The sequence below is a fragment of the Chaetodon trifascialis genome, chromosome 12, assembly GCF_039877785.1.
Source record: "Chaetodon trifascialis isolate fChaTrf1 chromosome 12, fChaTrf1.hap1, whole genome shotgun sequence".
NCBI lineage: Eukaryota > Metazoa > Chordata > Actinopteri > Chaetodontiformes > Chaetodontidae > Chaetodon > Chaetodon trifascialis.
Genome location: NC_092067.1, coordinates 12,346,393 through 12,362,815, shown reverse-complemented (window position 1 = coordinate 12,362,815; position 16,423 = coordinate 12,346,393). Strand labels below are relative to the sequence as shown.

At 44.5% G+C, this 16,423-nt stretch overlaps 1 protein-coding gene across 1 annotated transcript; it reads left to right on the top strand.

The window, feature by feature from the left end:
* Positions 1 to 855: 855 nt before the first annotated feature.
* LOC139340466 (uncharacterized) lies at positions 856 to 9,890 on the top strand. Its single transcript, XM_070976305.1, has 7 exons — positions 856 to 2,251; positions 2,528 to 2,601; positions 2,874 to 3,102; positions 5,878 to 7,835; positions 8,063 to 8,278; positions 8,504 to 8,644; positions 8,905 to 9,890. Exons 1-6 carry the CDS (start codon positions 1,918 to 1,920, stop codon positions 8,606 to 8,608), a joined length of 2,916 nt encoding a protein of 971 aa, XP_070832406.1. The 5' UTR covers positions 856 to 1,917; the 3' UTR covers positions 8,609 to 8,644; positions 8,905 to 9,890.
* Positions 9,891 to 16,423: the final 6,533 nt, after the last annotated feature.

Here is a 16,423-nt window from a genome sequence, read left to right as displayed (position 1 = left end):
CTAGGATTTACAGAGGTGTAAAGACTCTACAGCTCATGATCTATATTTACAAAAGCTTTCAAAAGTTATTCTTGCTCTGGGTCATTTCAAACACTATAATTTCCACTTTTTTTTTTTCTCTCATTCCTCTTTGTAGAATCTTGAGGAAATTACCATTACTTTGTTTTTATGACTATAAATGACTGGCAGCAGTATTGAAAAATAATCATTTTTGAAAAAGCAACAAGGATTGAAATGCAGTAATTAGCAATGCTGTGATGTTAACAGGCTAATGAATGTTGTAATAGTTTAATGATTTGGAGTCTCAGGTATACCTGGATGTTTTCAGGTACCTACAACCAAGTCCCGCTGGCCAAGGTTCAACCCTCCTTGGATAACCATGGCCTGGGTGACAATCTTCACAGACATTTCATACAGATATTTTCATTTTATGTTCAATGTGAGATTTTAAAGCTAAATTTCAGGATGATGCATTTTCCATTTTTGAAACTGAAACTCTTGTGAAAACCGAGCCAAAGCAATTGTAAAATTAATACTGCATTACAATATTTGTAACTGACATTCAGCTGATAGTGATAGCTAACATTTTAAAATATGAAGTCATTTGATGGAATTTGTTGTGGTTAGATAATGAAAGGTCATTCTCAGAAGATAAAAACAACCTCCACCTGATAGTATCTTTAAGATAGGTGCATCACGTTAAACTTGACTGTGAAGCAAATACTAGTATACTGGCATCGTGTGCGAACAACCTACCTTGCTGCGAAGAGACGAAAATTAACTTGAGTGGCAGCTCCAATAGCCAATCATATTTCGTCTACCAGAGGCTCTTTAAAGGTTCTGCTAATGGCCTTTGTCTGAAGGCGGGGAAGACTTGGCTCAGTTAGGCTCCTGATTAGCAACAAACAGAAGGTTACGAGTTTAAAAAATTGGACTATTTGACCAGCAGACTGGCTTTGCGGCGACGAGAGGGGTTTGAACTATGTCGGGTGTCTAACCGGAGCTTGTTGGGTTGCTTTTGAGGGGACCCGGCCGTGCTTTGCAACATTTCGGGCTGATAGCGGAGGCAACCTCGCTTTTAGGTCGTTGAAGTGGCGATGCTGAGCTGATAGCTGCGTCATCATGTTGCTTCCGACTCGAGTTGGCGAAAAGAAATCTCAAGTTAACGCCAGCGGCGAGGCTGCCCACCGTCATCCAGCCCCGGAGGCCACTCCCGACCCCTGAAATAGATGGAAGACGGACTGCTTGTGAGCGGTTAACGGCGAAGCCTGTCTCCGTGGTCGCCGTGAAAGTGGTGACTTTACATCACTTGACTTGGCGCTGTTGGCGCGATACTCTCTTGGCTGCATTTATTATCCACACTTGGATGGACGGTCAAACATTGGTGTTGATGCTGCGTAGCGTTACAAACTGCAAAATTGAACAGGAATATGACCAAATGTTTTCCGAACAGGAAGTGCAACTGTATTGATATTTTACGGATTTTAGCCACAACTGTTTGGATAGTGGGAAGTGATGCCCTCACTGACAGCTAGGGTACAAAGCAGGACCTCCCAGTGAAATGCGCCTGACTCCTGTCTGATGGTGACTTTCTTCATTGGCCCCAGTTGAGAAAAACAAGCTTTTATACACCATAATGAGAGACGTGACGGCTCATTTGAGCTCAGTGGCTTTGTAGCCGTCCGCTGGGATATGTCCGTCTATTAACGTGGTGTCAGTGTGTTTGCTGGGACTTATTGTTCGGTCGGTGGTCTGTTGTCTGCTGTCACCGTATCCACGTGGACTTGGTCGGTGGGTTAAGTTTGGCTCGCGGCTCTGGGCCGAGCAGGAGAGGGCTGAGTGTTTGCTAACACCCAGAGAGGAAGAAACTGTGCTGGACAAAGTTACATTTCACGTCACAACATAAAACCGGTTAAAATGGCTGGCGACTGCACCCACACCAACGCTTATTACGCGAACGCGGAGACGTTTTGTCCATCCAAACCCTGGTCGGATGGAGACGGAGAAATGGAGTCAGCTGGCATCTCGAAAGGGCGTGGAAACCCCGCGCAGTGTGCGCCTAACTTTGAGGTGATAGACGGGCAGCTGTACCGCAAAAAGCTGGAAAGGGGCTTCATCAATTACCGGGAGGTTTTGGATGAGGACCGGAGACATGAGGCCCTGTCCACCTTTCACCGGCGCCGGCCTGGTCAGCGCCACCTGTCCCTGGAGGAGACCTACAAATGCGTGGCTGAAAACTACTGGTGGGAAGGTATGAACATCATTGCTTGCCTGACCTCTGCTCTCATAGGACAGCATGTAGTTTCTGAGTCTGTAAACCAACTGTTTATCTCATCTAGATCCAACTAGAAGGTTTCTTCAAATCTTATTGTCAGGAAACGCAGACATATGTAACGCAGCCAGACACTAATGATTGAATCAATCAAAGGTCAAGACGCTAGTGAAGGCTGTCAATCATGGCTTTGGATTTGTACTTGTCTTTTTTGCCTTTCATAGTCTGATGTTTGCGTGACTGCATTCTTCACAGGGATGTATTTCCAGATCAGAGATTTTGTCCTGGGATGTCCACAGTGTCAGAGCCAGCGCATCAAGAAAACAGAGGTAAAGGCAGGCCAGAGTCACAGCTGGCGTGTAAACCCGAGGTCCCGAGGTCGTTTTCCTTCACGCTCCCATTAAACTCTCAGCCCCTCTTTGATTCCATCAGTGCCTCACTTTTCTGTTCCTTGCACATTTTAAATTGACACTTTCTCGCTCTCGTTCTCACTTAATCCTGCTCTCACACTTTGATGTCTCCTACAAGTGCTTTCTCACACATGACATTCCCGTAATGAAGCCGCTTTATCTGCTTCTGTCTTGCTGTCTTTGCCTCTCAGGAGCTGGGTGGCAGAAGATGCGTCACGAAGACGATGGCGTCACACAGCGCTGACATGCTGAACAAGCTGAGGAGTCAGCGGGAGGCGGGGCTCTTCTGTGACATTACCCTGCGCACAAACGGGCGACCCTACTTGGCCCACAGAGCTGTTCTGGCGGCCGTCAGCGATCACTTCCAGGAAATCTTCACAGAAATGGACTCCAACATGAAAGCAGACATAGATCTCACTGGTAAGAATATCCAAGCTGACACTTGAAAAACATCTCTGCTTGTGCTCTGTCAGTTTAGGGGCTCAATCTGGATGTAAAGATCTGAATGAGCCTGCACCTTGTCCCGCGATGAGTCAGTCAAGTCCCAGAGACAACAGAACGATGCATTTGGAACTTTCTGAAATCAACACTACATAATTGACACCCATTTCACACAGCAATGGGCCAGATGTGCAGAGGTGAAAAAGTAATTAGTGTTTGAACTTCTCTCTCGGTCTCTCTTTTTCATCAGTTACACAACAATTTCTGTCACTTATCATTTGTACAAACCTTCGTAAAACTATGAATTCCTTCCAGGAGAGACTGTAACTGTGCACCATTATCCCCACATTTAAACAAATATTCGATCTCCACTCTCTATGACTGTCAAATTTTCAGCCTCGTTTTGAGTGTAGCCATTTATAACAGCTACAATGCCTTCTGCCTTCTGACACAGTTGGTAAACATGTTGTATAAACTCATTTTTCTATAATCTCAATTCCAAAAAAGTTGTGACGCTGTGTAAAACATAAGCGCAACAGAACGTCATGACTTGCTGATGGTTTTTGACATAAACGCAGTTGAAAACAGCACAAAGACAGTATATTTAATGTTTGACCTCACTGGCTTCATTGATTTTTGTAAATATCTGCTGATTCTGAATTTGATGCAGCAACATGCTTTCAAAAAAGTTGGGACAGGAGCAACTAAAGACTGGAAATGTAATGATAGTATCATGATTGGGTATGAAAGGGGCATCCTGGAAAGGATCAGTCGTTCACGAGCGAGGATGGAATGAGGTTCACCACTTTGTGAACACGTGAGTGGATAAAGGATGTCACTACATGGACTTAGGAACACTTTGTAAAACAGTTGGCAGTAAACACAATGATTACATTCTGTTTTTTATTGACATTATAGACTGCATCCAGCTATTTTTGGAATCAGGGTTATAGCATAACTTGACCTTTATTTTCATTATCTCCAGAATAATCCATGAATTGTTTTCTCTGTAAAATGTCACAAAACCTTGAAAAATGCCCATTATAATTCTCCAGAGCCAAAAATACTCATTTAAATCATTCATTTTATCTGACCAGCGAAGGTTGATTAGTGTGACACTATATACTGTCCACTGGTAGAAATGTGGTATAACTGTTTCCATGGTGGGAGGTATCCATTAAGCAGCATTTACACACTGTCATTCAGTGTCTGCACTGCTGCCCTGCTACACAGTGAGCGAGTGGCCATGTTGACAACATTGTGTAGCTGCTTTATACTCTTTTCTGCTCGTCTGTACATTGTTTTCCACTCTTTCATTGGCGTTGCAGATATGTCCAATTCCAAGTAGTATTGATATCAACACAAAACAAATCAAGTTTGCTACATGTGTGAAAGGGAAACTCTGGACCTGATTCTGTGGACGCTGTCCAGAGTTCAAATCAGGAAAAGGCTTTAGTGTCTGTACTATATATTTGGAGTGTGCAGCACGATGTAGTCATCCAGCTGCCTCTCAGTGTCATTTGATTTGGGCAGCAGCACTGCTTACCATGTACTCATGTGACCTGAGAGCAGGAGTTGATTGCCATAATACACCTCTGTGACGTCTCTGTTGTTCTCATTTGGAACCTTAAGACTTCCATTTTGAAAGAATGTTAGTTTTGTAGTTTTGAGCTTTTGTTTTTAAATGTGTTGCCTCATGTGAGGCAGTTTTTGTTTGTAAAGAAGCTCCAAATGAAAGAAGAAAACAATCAAATGTGATGTCACAGCAGGCTTATTTTAAACCATTTCTCAACTGAAGTTACATAACAGGCACTATACTGGGACATATACTGTTACCGTGATATAAAATTACATGTACTGTGATAAAAACTTTTGGCCATATCGCCCACCCCCATGACCAACTGTTCAGAATGCAGATGCTTAGTTTACTATGACAAAGTATAACATGCTTACATTTGATAAGATGGTCCCAGCGAATTTTATTTAGCATTCACACTTGAAAAATGATAGCAAGTGTTATTCGATCGTAAAAGTAGTTGTTTTTTGTTTGTTTTGTCTATTGACTAATCATGTAATTGAGTAACTCTAGTTAATGATGAATTGTATTCTAATTATCATTGTCTCTGTCAAGTTCTTTGATCAGTATGTCCAGGCAAGAACACACAGTGGAGTTAATGGCTGGTTTCTATTATTTAGCTTACAGTGGCTTTCCCTTTGCTTGAGGAGTTCATGTGATACATTTATCTGTCACTGATGACCGCCTGAATGCAGTCACATGACAATTCCTGACTTGAGTTGACATGGTTCATCTCTCATTATCATTCAACCAAAGGTTTGGAGGAAAGTTGAGCTGCAGATCATGCACTGGTCATTCAGGCAAAAGGAGGCTGCGTTTCTCCGCTGCATTTCAAAGTCCTTTTGAAACAGGACTGGCTTGTCAGTTTGTCATGATGTGTTTGGTCTAGAAATCCAGAGTTGGAGGATTCAGACCCTGAATTGGGACACAGCCATTGTCTGTCTTCTCATTTACTTGTGTCTTTGATGTGTGTTGTCAGACAGGAGCAGAAGTGGCCCTGATTAAAGCACTTGTTATATTGTCTCCTGTCTCCACCGTCATGTTTACACTTTGCTCCCACTCTGCCTGCTGTCTCTCTGATCCTCTGTTTACACCGAGTCACTTTCATGTCACACATCTCACTCACTGATCATCCAGGTTCAACATATCTAATTAAAGGCCCTTTTTTTCTCTCTCAGGTTTTAGTGAGGACAGCCTTCTGTGTCTGCTGGACTTCTCCTACTCCTCCACTCTCTGTGTTCGTCAGGAGGACCTACCTGAAGTCATCGCCATGGCCCGCCACCTGGGCATGTGGCCTGCAGTGGAAGCCTGCACTGCTCTCATGAAAGAGCAGGAACAGCAACTCCATCCTGGCAAGGGCTTTACCTCAGCCTGTGCTGGTGCATGTCACGAGCGTCACCGGCAGCAGAGGCAAAGAGTTTTGGGATTAGAGGACAGTATGAACCACAGCTTCAGTCTGATGCTGCATGCATCAGATGAGTCTTTAGAAGGAAGTCCAAGACACAATTTGCGCCGGACGCCAAAACCCCAAGGCCATAATGGTCTCTCTCTCAGTCCCTCACACAGGATGAAGCTCATGGACTTCAAATCTCCCTCTTCCAAGAAAGCTACTGCACCTCGGAATTACTCCCCCATATCACCATCAAACACCCGTCTTCTCCGCTCCACTCCCGGGGCTGCCAAGGAAGTGCAGAGACTGCTTCCCATGCAAGAAACCCCTCGACAAAACAAAAAACCTCATTCTGTCACCCAGCTCTCGCGTGCCTCCAGATTGAGGCCCAGCACTGTGTGCAGCCCTGTGAGGGTGAAGCAGGAAGTAGAGGAGGTTGGAGAGGATGAGGAGGATTATGCGAGAGCGCAGGAGAAGTACAAGCTGATGAATGTTCTAGGGTTACAGAGGACCGCCCTCCTCCCCAGACCAGAAGATTTGATCGGCTGGAGGCAAAAGAAACGATTGAGGAAGCTGAAGGCTAACAACTATTCACTGACCAAGCGCCGGAAGCCACGCTCCAGCTCGCCAGTTCTACCATATGGGGATGTAACGCTGGCACTTCCCCTCTGTAACCCCGTTAACGTGCACCTGCTCAGCAAGTCGGTAAAGACCAAGCCTGTGAGTCGAGTCAGCATGGAGCAGAAAACCACAAAGAGACCAAAGACCGTCCCACGACACGTCCCTCCAAGTGACAGGAGCATGCGCAGTAAAGTTGTCTTACCAGACATGTTTTCGCCTTCCTTCGGGGGGAGGGAACTCAGACGGTCTGTGAGGAAGGGTGACAGTGCCCACCCTCCCGTCCGGCAGCCTCTGCGACGTAACACCAGCAAAACTATGGTGAGGAACACAGTCCAGATCAAACCAGAACCAGTTGAATACTCTATCTCAGGTCTCAATCTTCTGTCAAGCAATTGCTATGGCCACACGTCTCAAAAGTCCCCACCGTCACAGAGAGAGAGGACACAGGCGAGAAACAAGGTCACTGTAGAGACGGTCAGAACACTGCGTTACAACAGCAGCCGACCAGCAACAAAAGCCAAGCTTAAACGGGGATCCACAAGGGAGGAGAAGACAAAATGTAAACCCAGAGAGGAGGGGAGGAGGGTGGGAATTCAGGGGCTGAGGGGGGTCATGGACACTCGGCCGAGAATGAAGGTTAATGAACCCGGTGGGCTTGAGTTTTCAGAGCAGGCACCTCCTCCGTCCATCTACAATCACCCACTGTACAAAGTCATCAAAAAGGAGCCAGCAGAACCTGTGCCAGTTGTTGGACCTTTCTCTGATCCTCCCTCACCGGACCTGGGCAAGCGCCAGAGCAAGCCCCCCATCAAATTACTGGACTCAGGCTTTCTGTTCAGCTTCTGTCGGCCAGCAGGGGGGGCGATGGCAGTACTGAAGAAAGAGGAGGAGAGCGTTGATATCTGCTTAACGCGTTCTGTGTCACAAGTTGGGGAGAAATTCGGAGCGGAGGAATCCCCCCACAGGGCTCTAAGAGCCAGAGGGCCACCCACCCTGCCTGTGGTGAAGAGGGAGAGGGAGGAGAGGAGCGTGACCCAAAGTAAGAGACCCCGGCCAAACTCCCAGAACAACACTCTTCACCTGGCCAAATCCACCAGGTCAAAGGCCCCGCGGACCATGCCAAAGGTAGATGAAAGGGAGGGTAGTGATTAATGATGATGTGATTTCTTTAGGGACCATAAAACATCCAGGAAAAGGGCAGTTAAAGAGGAACACTGTAGAAAATCACAATAGTATAATCAAGAATCTGTGAAAGTGGCTGGAATAGGTATATGATGTATCTTGCATCTACAAAACTATTGTAAACTCATGCATAATTGTCCTCCCTCTGTGTCTTTTCCCTGCATCTCCAGCAACAAGGCAAACTCCCTCTGAACAGCAGGAGCTGTGTCATGCTGGATTCCGTACGCCGGGCAAGGCTAAAGCAGCTTCGAGGGCCTCGTAGTCAAGCTCCCAAAGTCCCAAAGGCGGCCCATGCCTGCCTTCAGTGCTCAGCCTCCTACAAGGACTGCGATGCTCTAATCATGCATCGCCTCAGGCACATCGAGGGCAAGCACTGGCCATGTCCGGTAAGCGCTGGCTTTCTTAAACTTAAAAGGGATCGAAAATCCAGATCTGGAGCATCAAAAATCAGCAGGTTTCATTCACACCAAGCAATATACCATGTAATTTAGCAGGACATCCAATTGTGTAGTGAGACATGGAAATAATGTGCTTGAATACAGTTTTGAAGTACTTGTTGTCTGTTGCTTTCTGGCCTCTTAACCATTTGTCGTACCCTCTCTGTTGTGTAGCTCTGCAGTAAGACGTTCTTTCGACTGAGGAATGTACGGAACCACATCCGCACCCATGACCCCAAGTTGTACAAATGCCGTAGCTGCATTGTTGCAGGTTCCTGAGGCAGCTGGAGGGTCCGCTCAAGCAGCGAGACTGAGGTGGGTGAAAGTGGCACCTTTCAAGGCTGAGCCATACTGAATAGCCCAATATGCTTCATGCTTGGTTTGCACATCGTCTGTTATCGATGCTGTCTGAAAGTTAAAATTTTTGAGGGCGTGCAGATGTGCATTCAGCTGTCCCTCTTCAAACTTCCCGTAGAAGCAGCTGTCAGCACGCTGCAGTGCGTCGTGATCAACATCTGCATTGATTTTCTTCGCAGCACCGTGTCTGTTTCTTAACACTGGTGTTTATTTTCCAGGATGAAGGCTGTCAGTGTCTGACACCAGCAAACAGTCTGAAGCCAGAGGCACATGATCGATCAGCAGCTTGTACATAATGCATCCGTCACACACAAGCACAGCGGTCTGTGGAAAGGCATAATGATTCGAATCATTGCCGTCGTCAGTGATTGCTAATGTTATTTAAATAACCAAACCAAGGTTGCTGGTCCTGTTTGCTTTTCCGTAGCTACAGAAGGTTAAACTTGAACATTACTCTCAGGGGGCGGGGAATGTGATGCCACGTTATAAAGTGATTTAATGTCACGGTTGTGTATAAAATGAAATGTAAAGTGATTGTTATAACTATTACTGCTACTTATTGTTATCATTATTTTTCTATGTATAGATACATTTTGAGTGCACTTATATCATGGCTTATGTTGTAAACCTAAGAAGTGGTAATGAAAGTGAAGGTTTCCAGGGAGGGAATACTTGAAGTGATGCGAGCGCTGGAGGGAATACTTGAAGTTGGAGGAAGTCTTTGGAGTGAGGCTCTCCTTTGGCTGTTTCAGTGGGTCTTTGTCCTTTGGTGTGCTAACTTTTAAACAACTTGACTAGTCTGTCCCTCCTTTCCTATTGATCTGCTAGTCTCTTGTAGCCTGTGAGTCAGGGATTTGACTCAGGGCTGGTGTGGTGATGCCACTGCATGCGTATTTGCAGACCATTTGTAGTCCACTGTCTTTTCTAAGGCTGCCAATTTGAAAAAGGGAAACATTTTTTGTTTTTAATGTGAATTTCTGAATATTAATCAACACAGCTGTGTCATTACAGGTGTTTTATTGATCTCCCCTTCAGCGTTAATCCAGGACTCTTGTAGTCTTGTTCTACTTCAATTTCCCTACTGAGTAAATGCAATGTGTTCACATGAAGAGATGTTTATGTTTCACAAACTGATTTTAGAAATAAATGAGCTGTCTCTCGCTATCTGTTCAGACTGAATAAATTTTTGCTTTTTTATCTTGTTATTCTTGCTTTTAATTGCATTGCACTGTAACTGAAGCAAACAAATGGCATTTCAGTGAGTGTCATAGAATAGAGTTGGGGGTGTTATTTTTCCAAACAGTGTGTCCATGTTAGCCACCATAAAGTTTAAGTGGACCATCAGAGGAGTTAAAGGTTTGTCAGCAGAAAGTACAAGAATGTTCTTCCTGACGAGTATTTATTTATTAACAGTAAGCGTTACCTTTTCAAACAGCTGCTGTCATGTTCTGAGTTCTTCATATAGATCATATTCAGTACAGAATAGAGCTGAAACAATTATACTATCAGCTATTTTGATTATTGATTAATCATAAAAGCATTTATTTGCTGCTTTTCTTTGTTTTGAGTAATATTAAATATCTTTGGGTTTTGGACAATTGGTCAAACAAAACAAGCATTAAGAAGGTGTCATCTCAGGCTTCAGAACATTTTTCACAATTTTACAGAACAAATGACTAATTGAGAAAATAAACACGTGCAGCACGATAGAGGAGATATTTACCTGAAGAAAAAAATATTTCCATCCACAATACTGCATTAACTATGACTTTCTTCTACATACATACTCAAACTTTACACAAGTGTAGTAATAATGATAAGATACTGGATTGTTTGATACGTGCAGCGGGTTCAGTGTTGTGTTTATCCAGTTGGGAGGAGGTGATCCAGGAGGACTGAGGAAGAGCTCTAGGCATGAATCACATCTTTGCATCCTTTCTGACTGACTCATCAGCAGCAAAAATGGAGGTCTTTGTATTATCACATGTGCAGCAAGGCAAGATGAAACTGATGACCTGTCTGGCGGAGATGTGGCCATTAAAGCAATAAATTGAGACGTGTTAGTCTACAACAGTGATTGGTATGAGCAATTAATAGCAGCAGTGAGAGTTCAGTGAGGTGGTCAATACATGTAAAATATAGTAATATGACAAATTGAATGCATGAACATTAAGGATATTGAGTAAATGAAATGTATTTAATGTCCAAACGTGCATGAAATTTGAAGGAAATGTGCAGCATTGCTCTAATCTAAATAAAATCTATTCTAAATGCAGATGTAAATCACATGTACAGAGAAGAGAAAGTGACAAATTAGCATTTTGCCCTGCTTTCATTCATATTAGCATAACAAGAAAGCATTGAAGGATGGAGGGGCAGAGGCAAAATGCACCACTTGACAAAAAAAATAGATAGATAGATAGATAGATAGATAGATAGATAGATAGATAGATAGATAGATAGATAGATAGATAGATAGATAGATAGATAGATAGATAGATAGATAGATGAGACCAGATTAGAGACAGTTTGAGATAAATCCAAACATGAGCTTGGGAAAATAAGGATGACTTGTATAGACAGTGCAGACATCCAAAGCTGACAGAGAGGGTGTATGATTAACAAGGATTTGATGTACAGTCAGTACAAAAGAGCATGTAAAGCAGGGGAGAGCTGGAGACTGGAGGTGCTGCAGAGAGTAAGAGCTCATTATGTAGGGTGGGAGGTGTCGTCTCAAATGAGAGTTAAATCTCATCCTCCTTCAGCAGCTGTCAATGCAGTCTTTACTGCTGCATTTATCCTACCTGCTTCTCCATGAGGTGAAATTAGTCTCAATACTAGCGATACATGCATGATTGACAAACAGTATTTCCTTTTAAAGTGCTTCTTGTGCATATAAATGCATGAAACAGATTGTATTGTAATCAGATCCTCGTTGCAGATCTGCAGCAACAGTGCATCAAATTATTGTGGCAGCAAAGAGCAGTGTGCAAGTTGTGCCTTGACCTGCTTGGTCCAGCACCTGTTGAAGAGTTTTTTTTGGTTGTGTACCTTTTATTAACTTTTTAGATACCTTTTTTTTTTTTTTTTTTTACATTTATTTACGTTTATTTAGAGATGATCAAATCTGCATGCACAAATCACATTGCAGTTTGCTGCCGTATGTGGAGTTTTTAAATCTCTTGAAACATCCTGCCATCTACAAATCCATGTTGTGTTTAAGTGCTGGAGGCTCAATAAATGAATGTAAACTTCAGATGCTTTTTAGACATCTCTTTGCACAGGAAGAATTTCCGAAATCAAATGTTGTTCGATACACTTACGTCAGGCTGGGACAATGAGAAACACTTGACATTTATTCAAGTTGGGTGGATGTATACTCAAATTGCCATAGATTGGAGGCTCCTCACTTCTCTCCATACTCCCCCTCCCCACCCTATTTCAAGCACAGGACACATGTTGAAACCTCAACATTCGCACAAGTGTCTTTGAGACAAGTTGCTGAAACCCGAACTGCTCTGCTGCTGAACGTATAGCTCTCACAAGTGGTGCAGGGGACCAGTGAAAAGAGAATTTCTCAGCACAGAAACCTCACTGGTGCACTGGCTGTAATGAGAATGCTCATCAAACCAGACAGATGGAGGAAGCAGGGACTTCTTTGTTTGCTCCGGGTTACACTCAGCAAAATGCACCATTCATATTTCTCTTTCCTTTGAGTGTATCGGTTCCCATTTCTTTCATTCTCGGGTTTCACTGCCACTGTGTCCATCACCAAAACCACAAACTTAAGCTTGTTTTTGTATCTTATTTTGTCTCCAATTTCAGGTGAGTAAACTGTCCTTTTGCTGTAATTTTGCGCAGGTTTTGAAGTGGTCCTGACTGAACTTAAAGCTTGCTTTGGTGCCACTCTGAAAGCATGTGTTTCGTTAAAACAACAGTACCCAAACCCAACACTAGATGACATCCTACACTAGTGGATAACAATGGCTGCTCTGGAACAAAAAGACTACAATGCAAAATGGTTCCAGCCATACCAACCCCTACTTCTGGAAACCGTCAGACGATCCCAATGTGGAGTATCTGAGAGTTCACTATAGAGTCAGTTTATTTCTAGAGCACATTTAAAAACAACAAATGTTGGCCAAAGTGCTAGAATCACAATGGTGAAAAACATGAATTACCTTCTTGTTCTTACATTTAATTATCCCTAAAAGCAGACACAACAGTGATAATTATAAAAACCGCGAACAAAGTAAGTGAATGTGGTTCAAGCACTCTTCATTCTCAAAAGGTCAATGCTGAATGACCCTGCTAGTGAGTTGCAGCTTTGAATAAACTGTTTGCTTGCAAGAAATCAGTGAGTTATACAGAAAAGTGATATTAGTAGCGCGACATTGCGTGTGCATGATGAAGATTAATGACAGCGTGTGTGAGTGTGCATTAATGAATTAAAAAAAGAAAGCATGTTGATGTTAACCCTGCAGCACCATTAGCCTCAGTATCTGTTGCAGCTTATTATAGAGTAAAACTCTCAATGCCCTCCCGCTGCAGCATTATTCGGGGGCCTTGGTATACTTTTTCAGACTCATAACCAACAGGGCTTACTTGGGTTACTCTTGTCCCACCAGCGGCTGCATATGTGGGCTTACGTGAGTTTAGGGAGCCATGGAGAGTACGCCCAGGAACAGCTGACAATTTATGCTAGTGGGGCCCCACATTCTCAGAGAGAGAGAGAGAGAGAGAGAGGGAGAGAGGGAGAGAAGGGGGAGGGAGGTATGGGGGAGAAGAAGAGGGGCGGGGGTGTAGAGGGTGGAAAGAGTAAGGAGTGAGGATGGGTGGGAGCAGAGCAGACTTGGGGTAAAAGGGTGATAGAAAAAGAGAAAGAGAGAGGGAGAGAGAGAGAAGGGGGAGAGAGGGAGAGAGGGAAAGGGAGGCTGTCTTGTTTGTAGCTTGTCAGCAATTGCTTGAGACAAGCTTCCCCTCCATGTGTGAAAGCTACTTGGCAGGAATGCTTGGGCTGTACCAAGTGCAGCCAGGCGAGAGGGGGGTTCCACAAGAGGAACAGACCCGGATTGAGGAGCCAGTGTGTGGCTGAAGTAATCCTTCGGTGGTGTCGGCTCTTTGATGTTGTATCTTTGTGGATGTGTGTGTGTGTGTGTGTGTGTGTGTGTGTGTGTGTGTGTGTGTTTGTGTGTGTGTGTGTGTGTGTGTGTGTGTGTGTGTGTGTGTGCGTGTGTGTGTGCGTGTGTGTGTGTGTGTGTATGCTTGGGGAAAGGAGGGAGGGAGCAGTGTGTGGGTGTGAATGGGGCCGGAGAGAGCGTTCTGTATGGATATGTGCTCTCTCTCCCCAGCAGCAACAAAAGAGAGGGAATGAGACACCCCCCCTCCCCTCCCCTGCTCTCAAGAGAAAGAAAGCAAAAAAAAAGGAAAAGAAGATGATGAAACCTGAAGTGGTCCTGCAGTGTGAATTGTGTGTGTGTGTGCGCGTGTGTGTGTGTGTGCATGCATTCACACAGATGCTCATATGTGCATCTGCATATTTGTCTGTCTGTGTGTGTGTCTGTATGCATGCCAGTGTGAATAGCTTCTCCAATTTAATCTGTTTACTAACAATCTGCGTGAGCTATTTATGTGTGTGTGTGTGTGTGTGTGTGTGTGTGTGTGTGTGTGTGTGTGTGTGTGTGTGTGTGTGTGTAGCTCAATCTGTGGGTGGGTTTCTGCATGCAATTGTCCCTGTGTGTTTGAGTGGTGTGGTCATGTTATGTGTTTTCTCCCCAGTAGAGGCTGTTATTGTCCTAAGAATGTGTGTGTGTGTCTGTGTGTGTCTGTCTGTGTGTGTGTGTGTGTGTGTGTGTGTGTGTGTGTGTGTGTGCGTGCGCGCACGTGCACGAACCCACGAGGTCAATCTCCAGTAGCCTGTTGCTTTCTGCTTCTGACTGCTCTCAGCTCCACATCGGGAGGAATGCAGACTGAGATGGATTCCTGCAGGATTCCTCTTCCCTGGCTTCATTATTCCCAGTACCGCCGCTGAACAAACACACACAAAAACACACACATTTCTGCTGGCTTACAGGAATATTCTACAACCTGATGTGACTGGTCTTAATTATGAGCACACAGTGAGCAGTTTACTTCTCTTTCTCCCCAAAACTTGAGCAACTTTCCTCTCTAAATGACAAACTCTTGGTCCTGAGAGAGGGTTCTCATATTCTCATAGATACACACTCTGCTGTTGGCAGTCACAGGGTTTTATTTCCACACTCATCGTGTATGTGTGTGTGTGTGTGTGTGTGTGTGTGTGTGTGTGTGTGTGTGTGTGTGTGTGTGTGTGTGTGTGTGTATGTGTGTGTGGAAAAGCAGTAAAGTTTGAGAACGTCCAGTCAGCAGCAGAAGGCTACTGAAGAGCAGCAGCCTCTATATTACACAGGAGGAACTGAAAGCTCCTCTCATCCCCTCACCCCTGCTCATCATCTGTTTCCAGGGCTTGTGGTAAAAAAAAAAAAAAAAGGAGGCCAAGAAATGGGATGCAATTTTAGATGAATTAGGCCGTGAAAAATTTTCAGGATGTCAAAATGTATTGGGGTGAAGGCGTTTATGTAATTGGAGCACTTGGTTCACTGGTATACAGCTTAAGAGAGGAAATTCTTTATTAGGACTGGAACACACTGCACACACGCAACCCGTAACGAATACACACACATATTCACAGACTTTAATTTGTGCACGTATGCGTTGGTGTCACGCCTACGCTCACACCTGAGTGATGTGGTTGATGTACTCGACTATGCTGACCTCATTTACATGTCCTCTTGAGGAGGTGTACTGTAAAGAACAGAGGGGACGGGGCAGGAAGAAGAGAGACAAGCAGGGGAAAAGAGGAGAGGAAAGGGAAAGGCTAAGGAAGAGTGGAGAGGAAAAGACAAGAGAGGAAAAGAGAAAGAGAATAGGAAATAATAGGAGAGAAAAAGAGGAGAGCAGAAGAAAGGAGAGAAAAGGAAAGAGGAATAGAAGAGATAAGAGAAGAGAGAAGAAAAGGAGAGAAGGGAGAGGTGAGGCGAGGAGGAGAGGAGAAGTAGAGTAGAGGGGAAAATGAGGCGAGTGGAAAGGACAGGCAAGGAAAAGAGAAGGAAAAGGAGAGATGAGATGGGAGAGGGAAGTAAGGGAGAGAAGAGAGGAGAGCTTGAGAGGGCAGAGGAAAGGAGAAGAGAGGTGAAGAGGAGAGGTTAAGAGATGATAGGAGAGGAAAGGAAACGTGAGAGGAGAGAAATGTTTAGTGAAGAGGTGATGATAAAAGAAGACGAGTTGTGCAATGTAACGTGAAATGAAGGGGAGGATAGGCTGAGCTGTGAGGAGACAGGAGAGGAAAGGAGAGAGGAAAGGGGAGGAATAGAGAGAGAAGAAAGGAGATGAGAATATGAAAAGAAGAGGAATAAGAGGCAAAAAAAATGAAGGGGAAAATGAAGCTAAAGGAACAGGGAGGGAAAGATGAGGAAATAAGGCAGGGAAAGAGGAAGTGAGGGAGGGTACATGGGAGGAGAAAAAGATGGGGTGTAAAAGGGTAGATGAAAGAGAGGGAAAGTTGAAAGGTAAAGGGGGCGGAGAAAGGAATGAAGACTGTGGCGAAGGAAGGCAGGGATGGAGGGAGGGAGTGAGGGAGGCTGGCGGAGGAGGGAGGGAGGGAAGGGGAAGGGAGGAGGGTTGATCTCTGGGGTTTGAAGCACATTAGTATTCATGGGG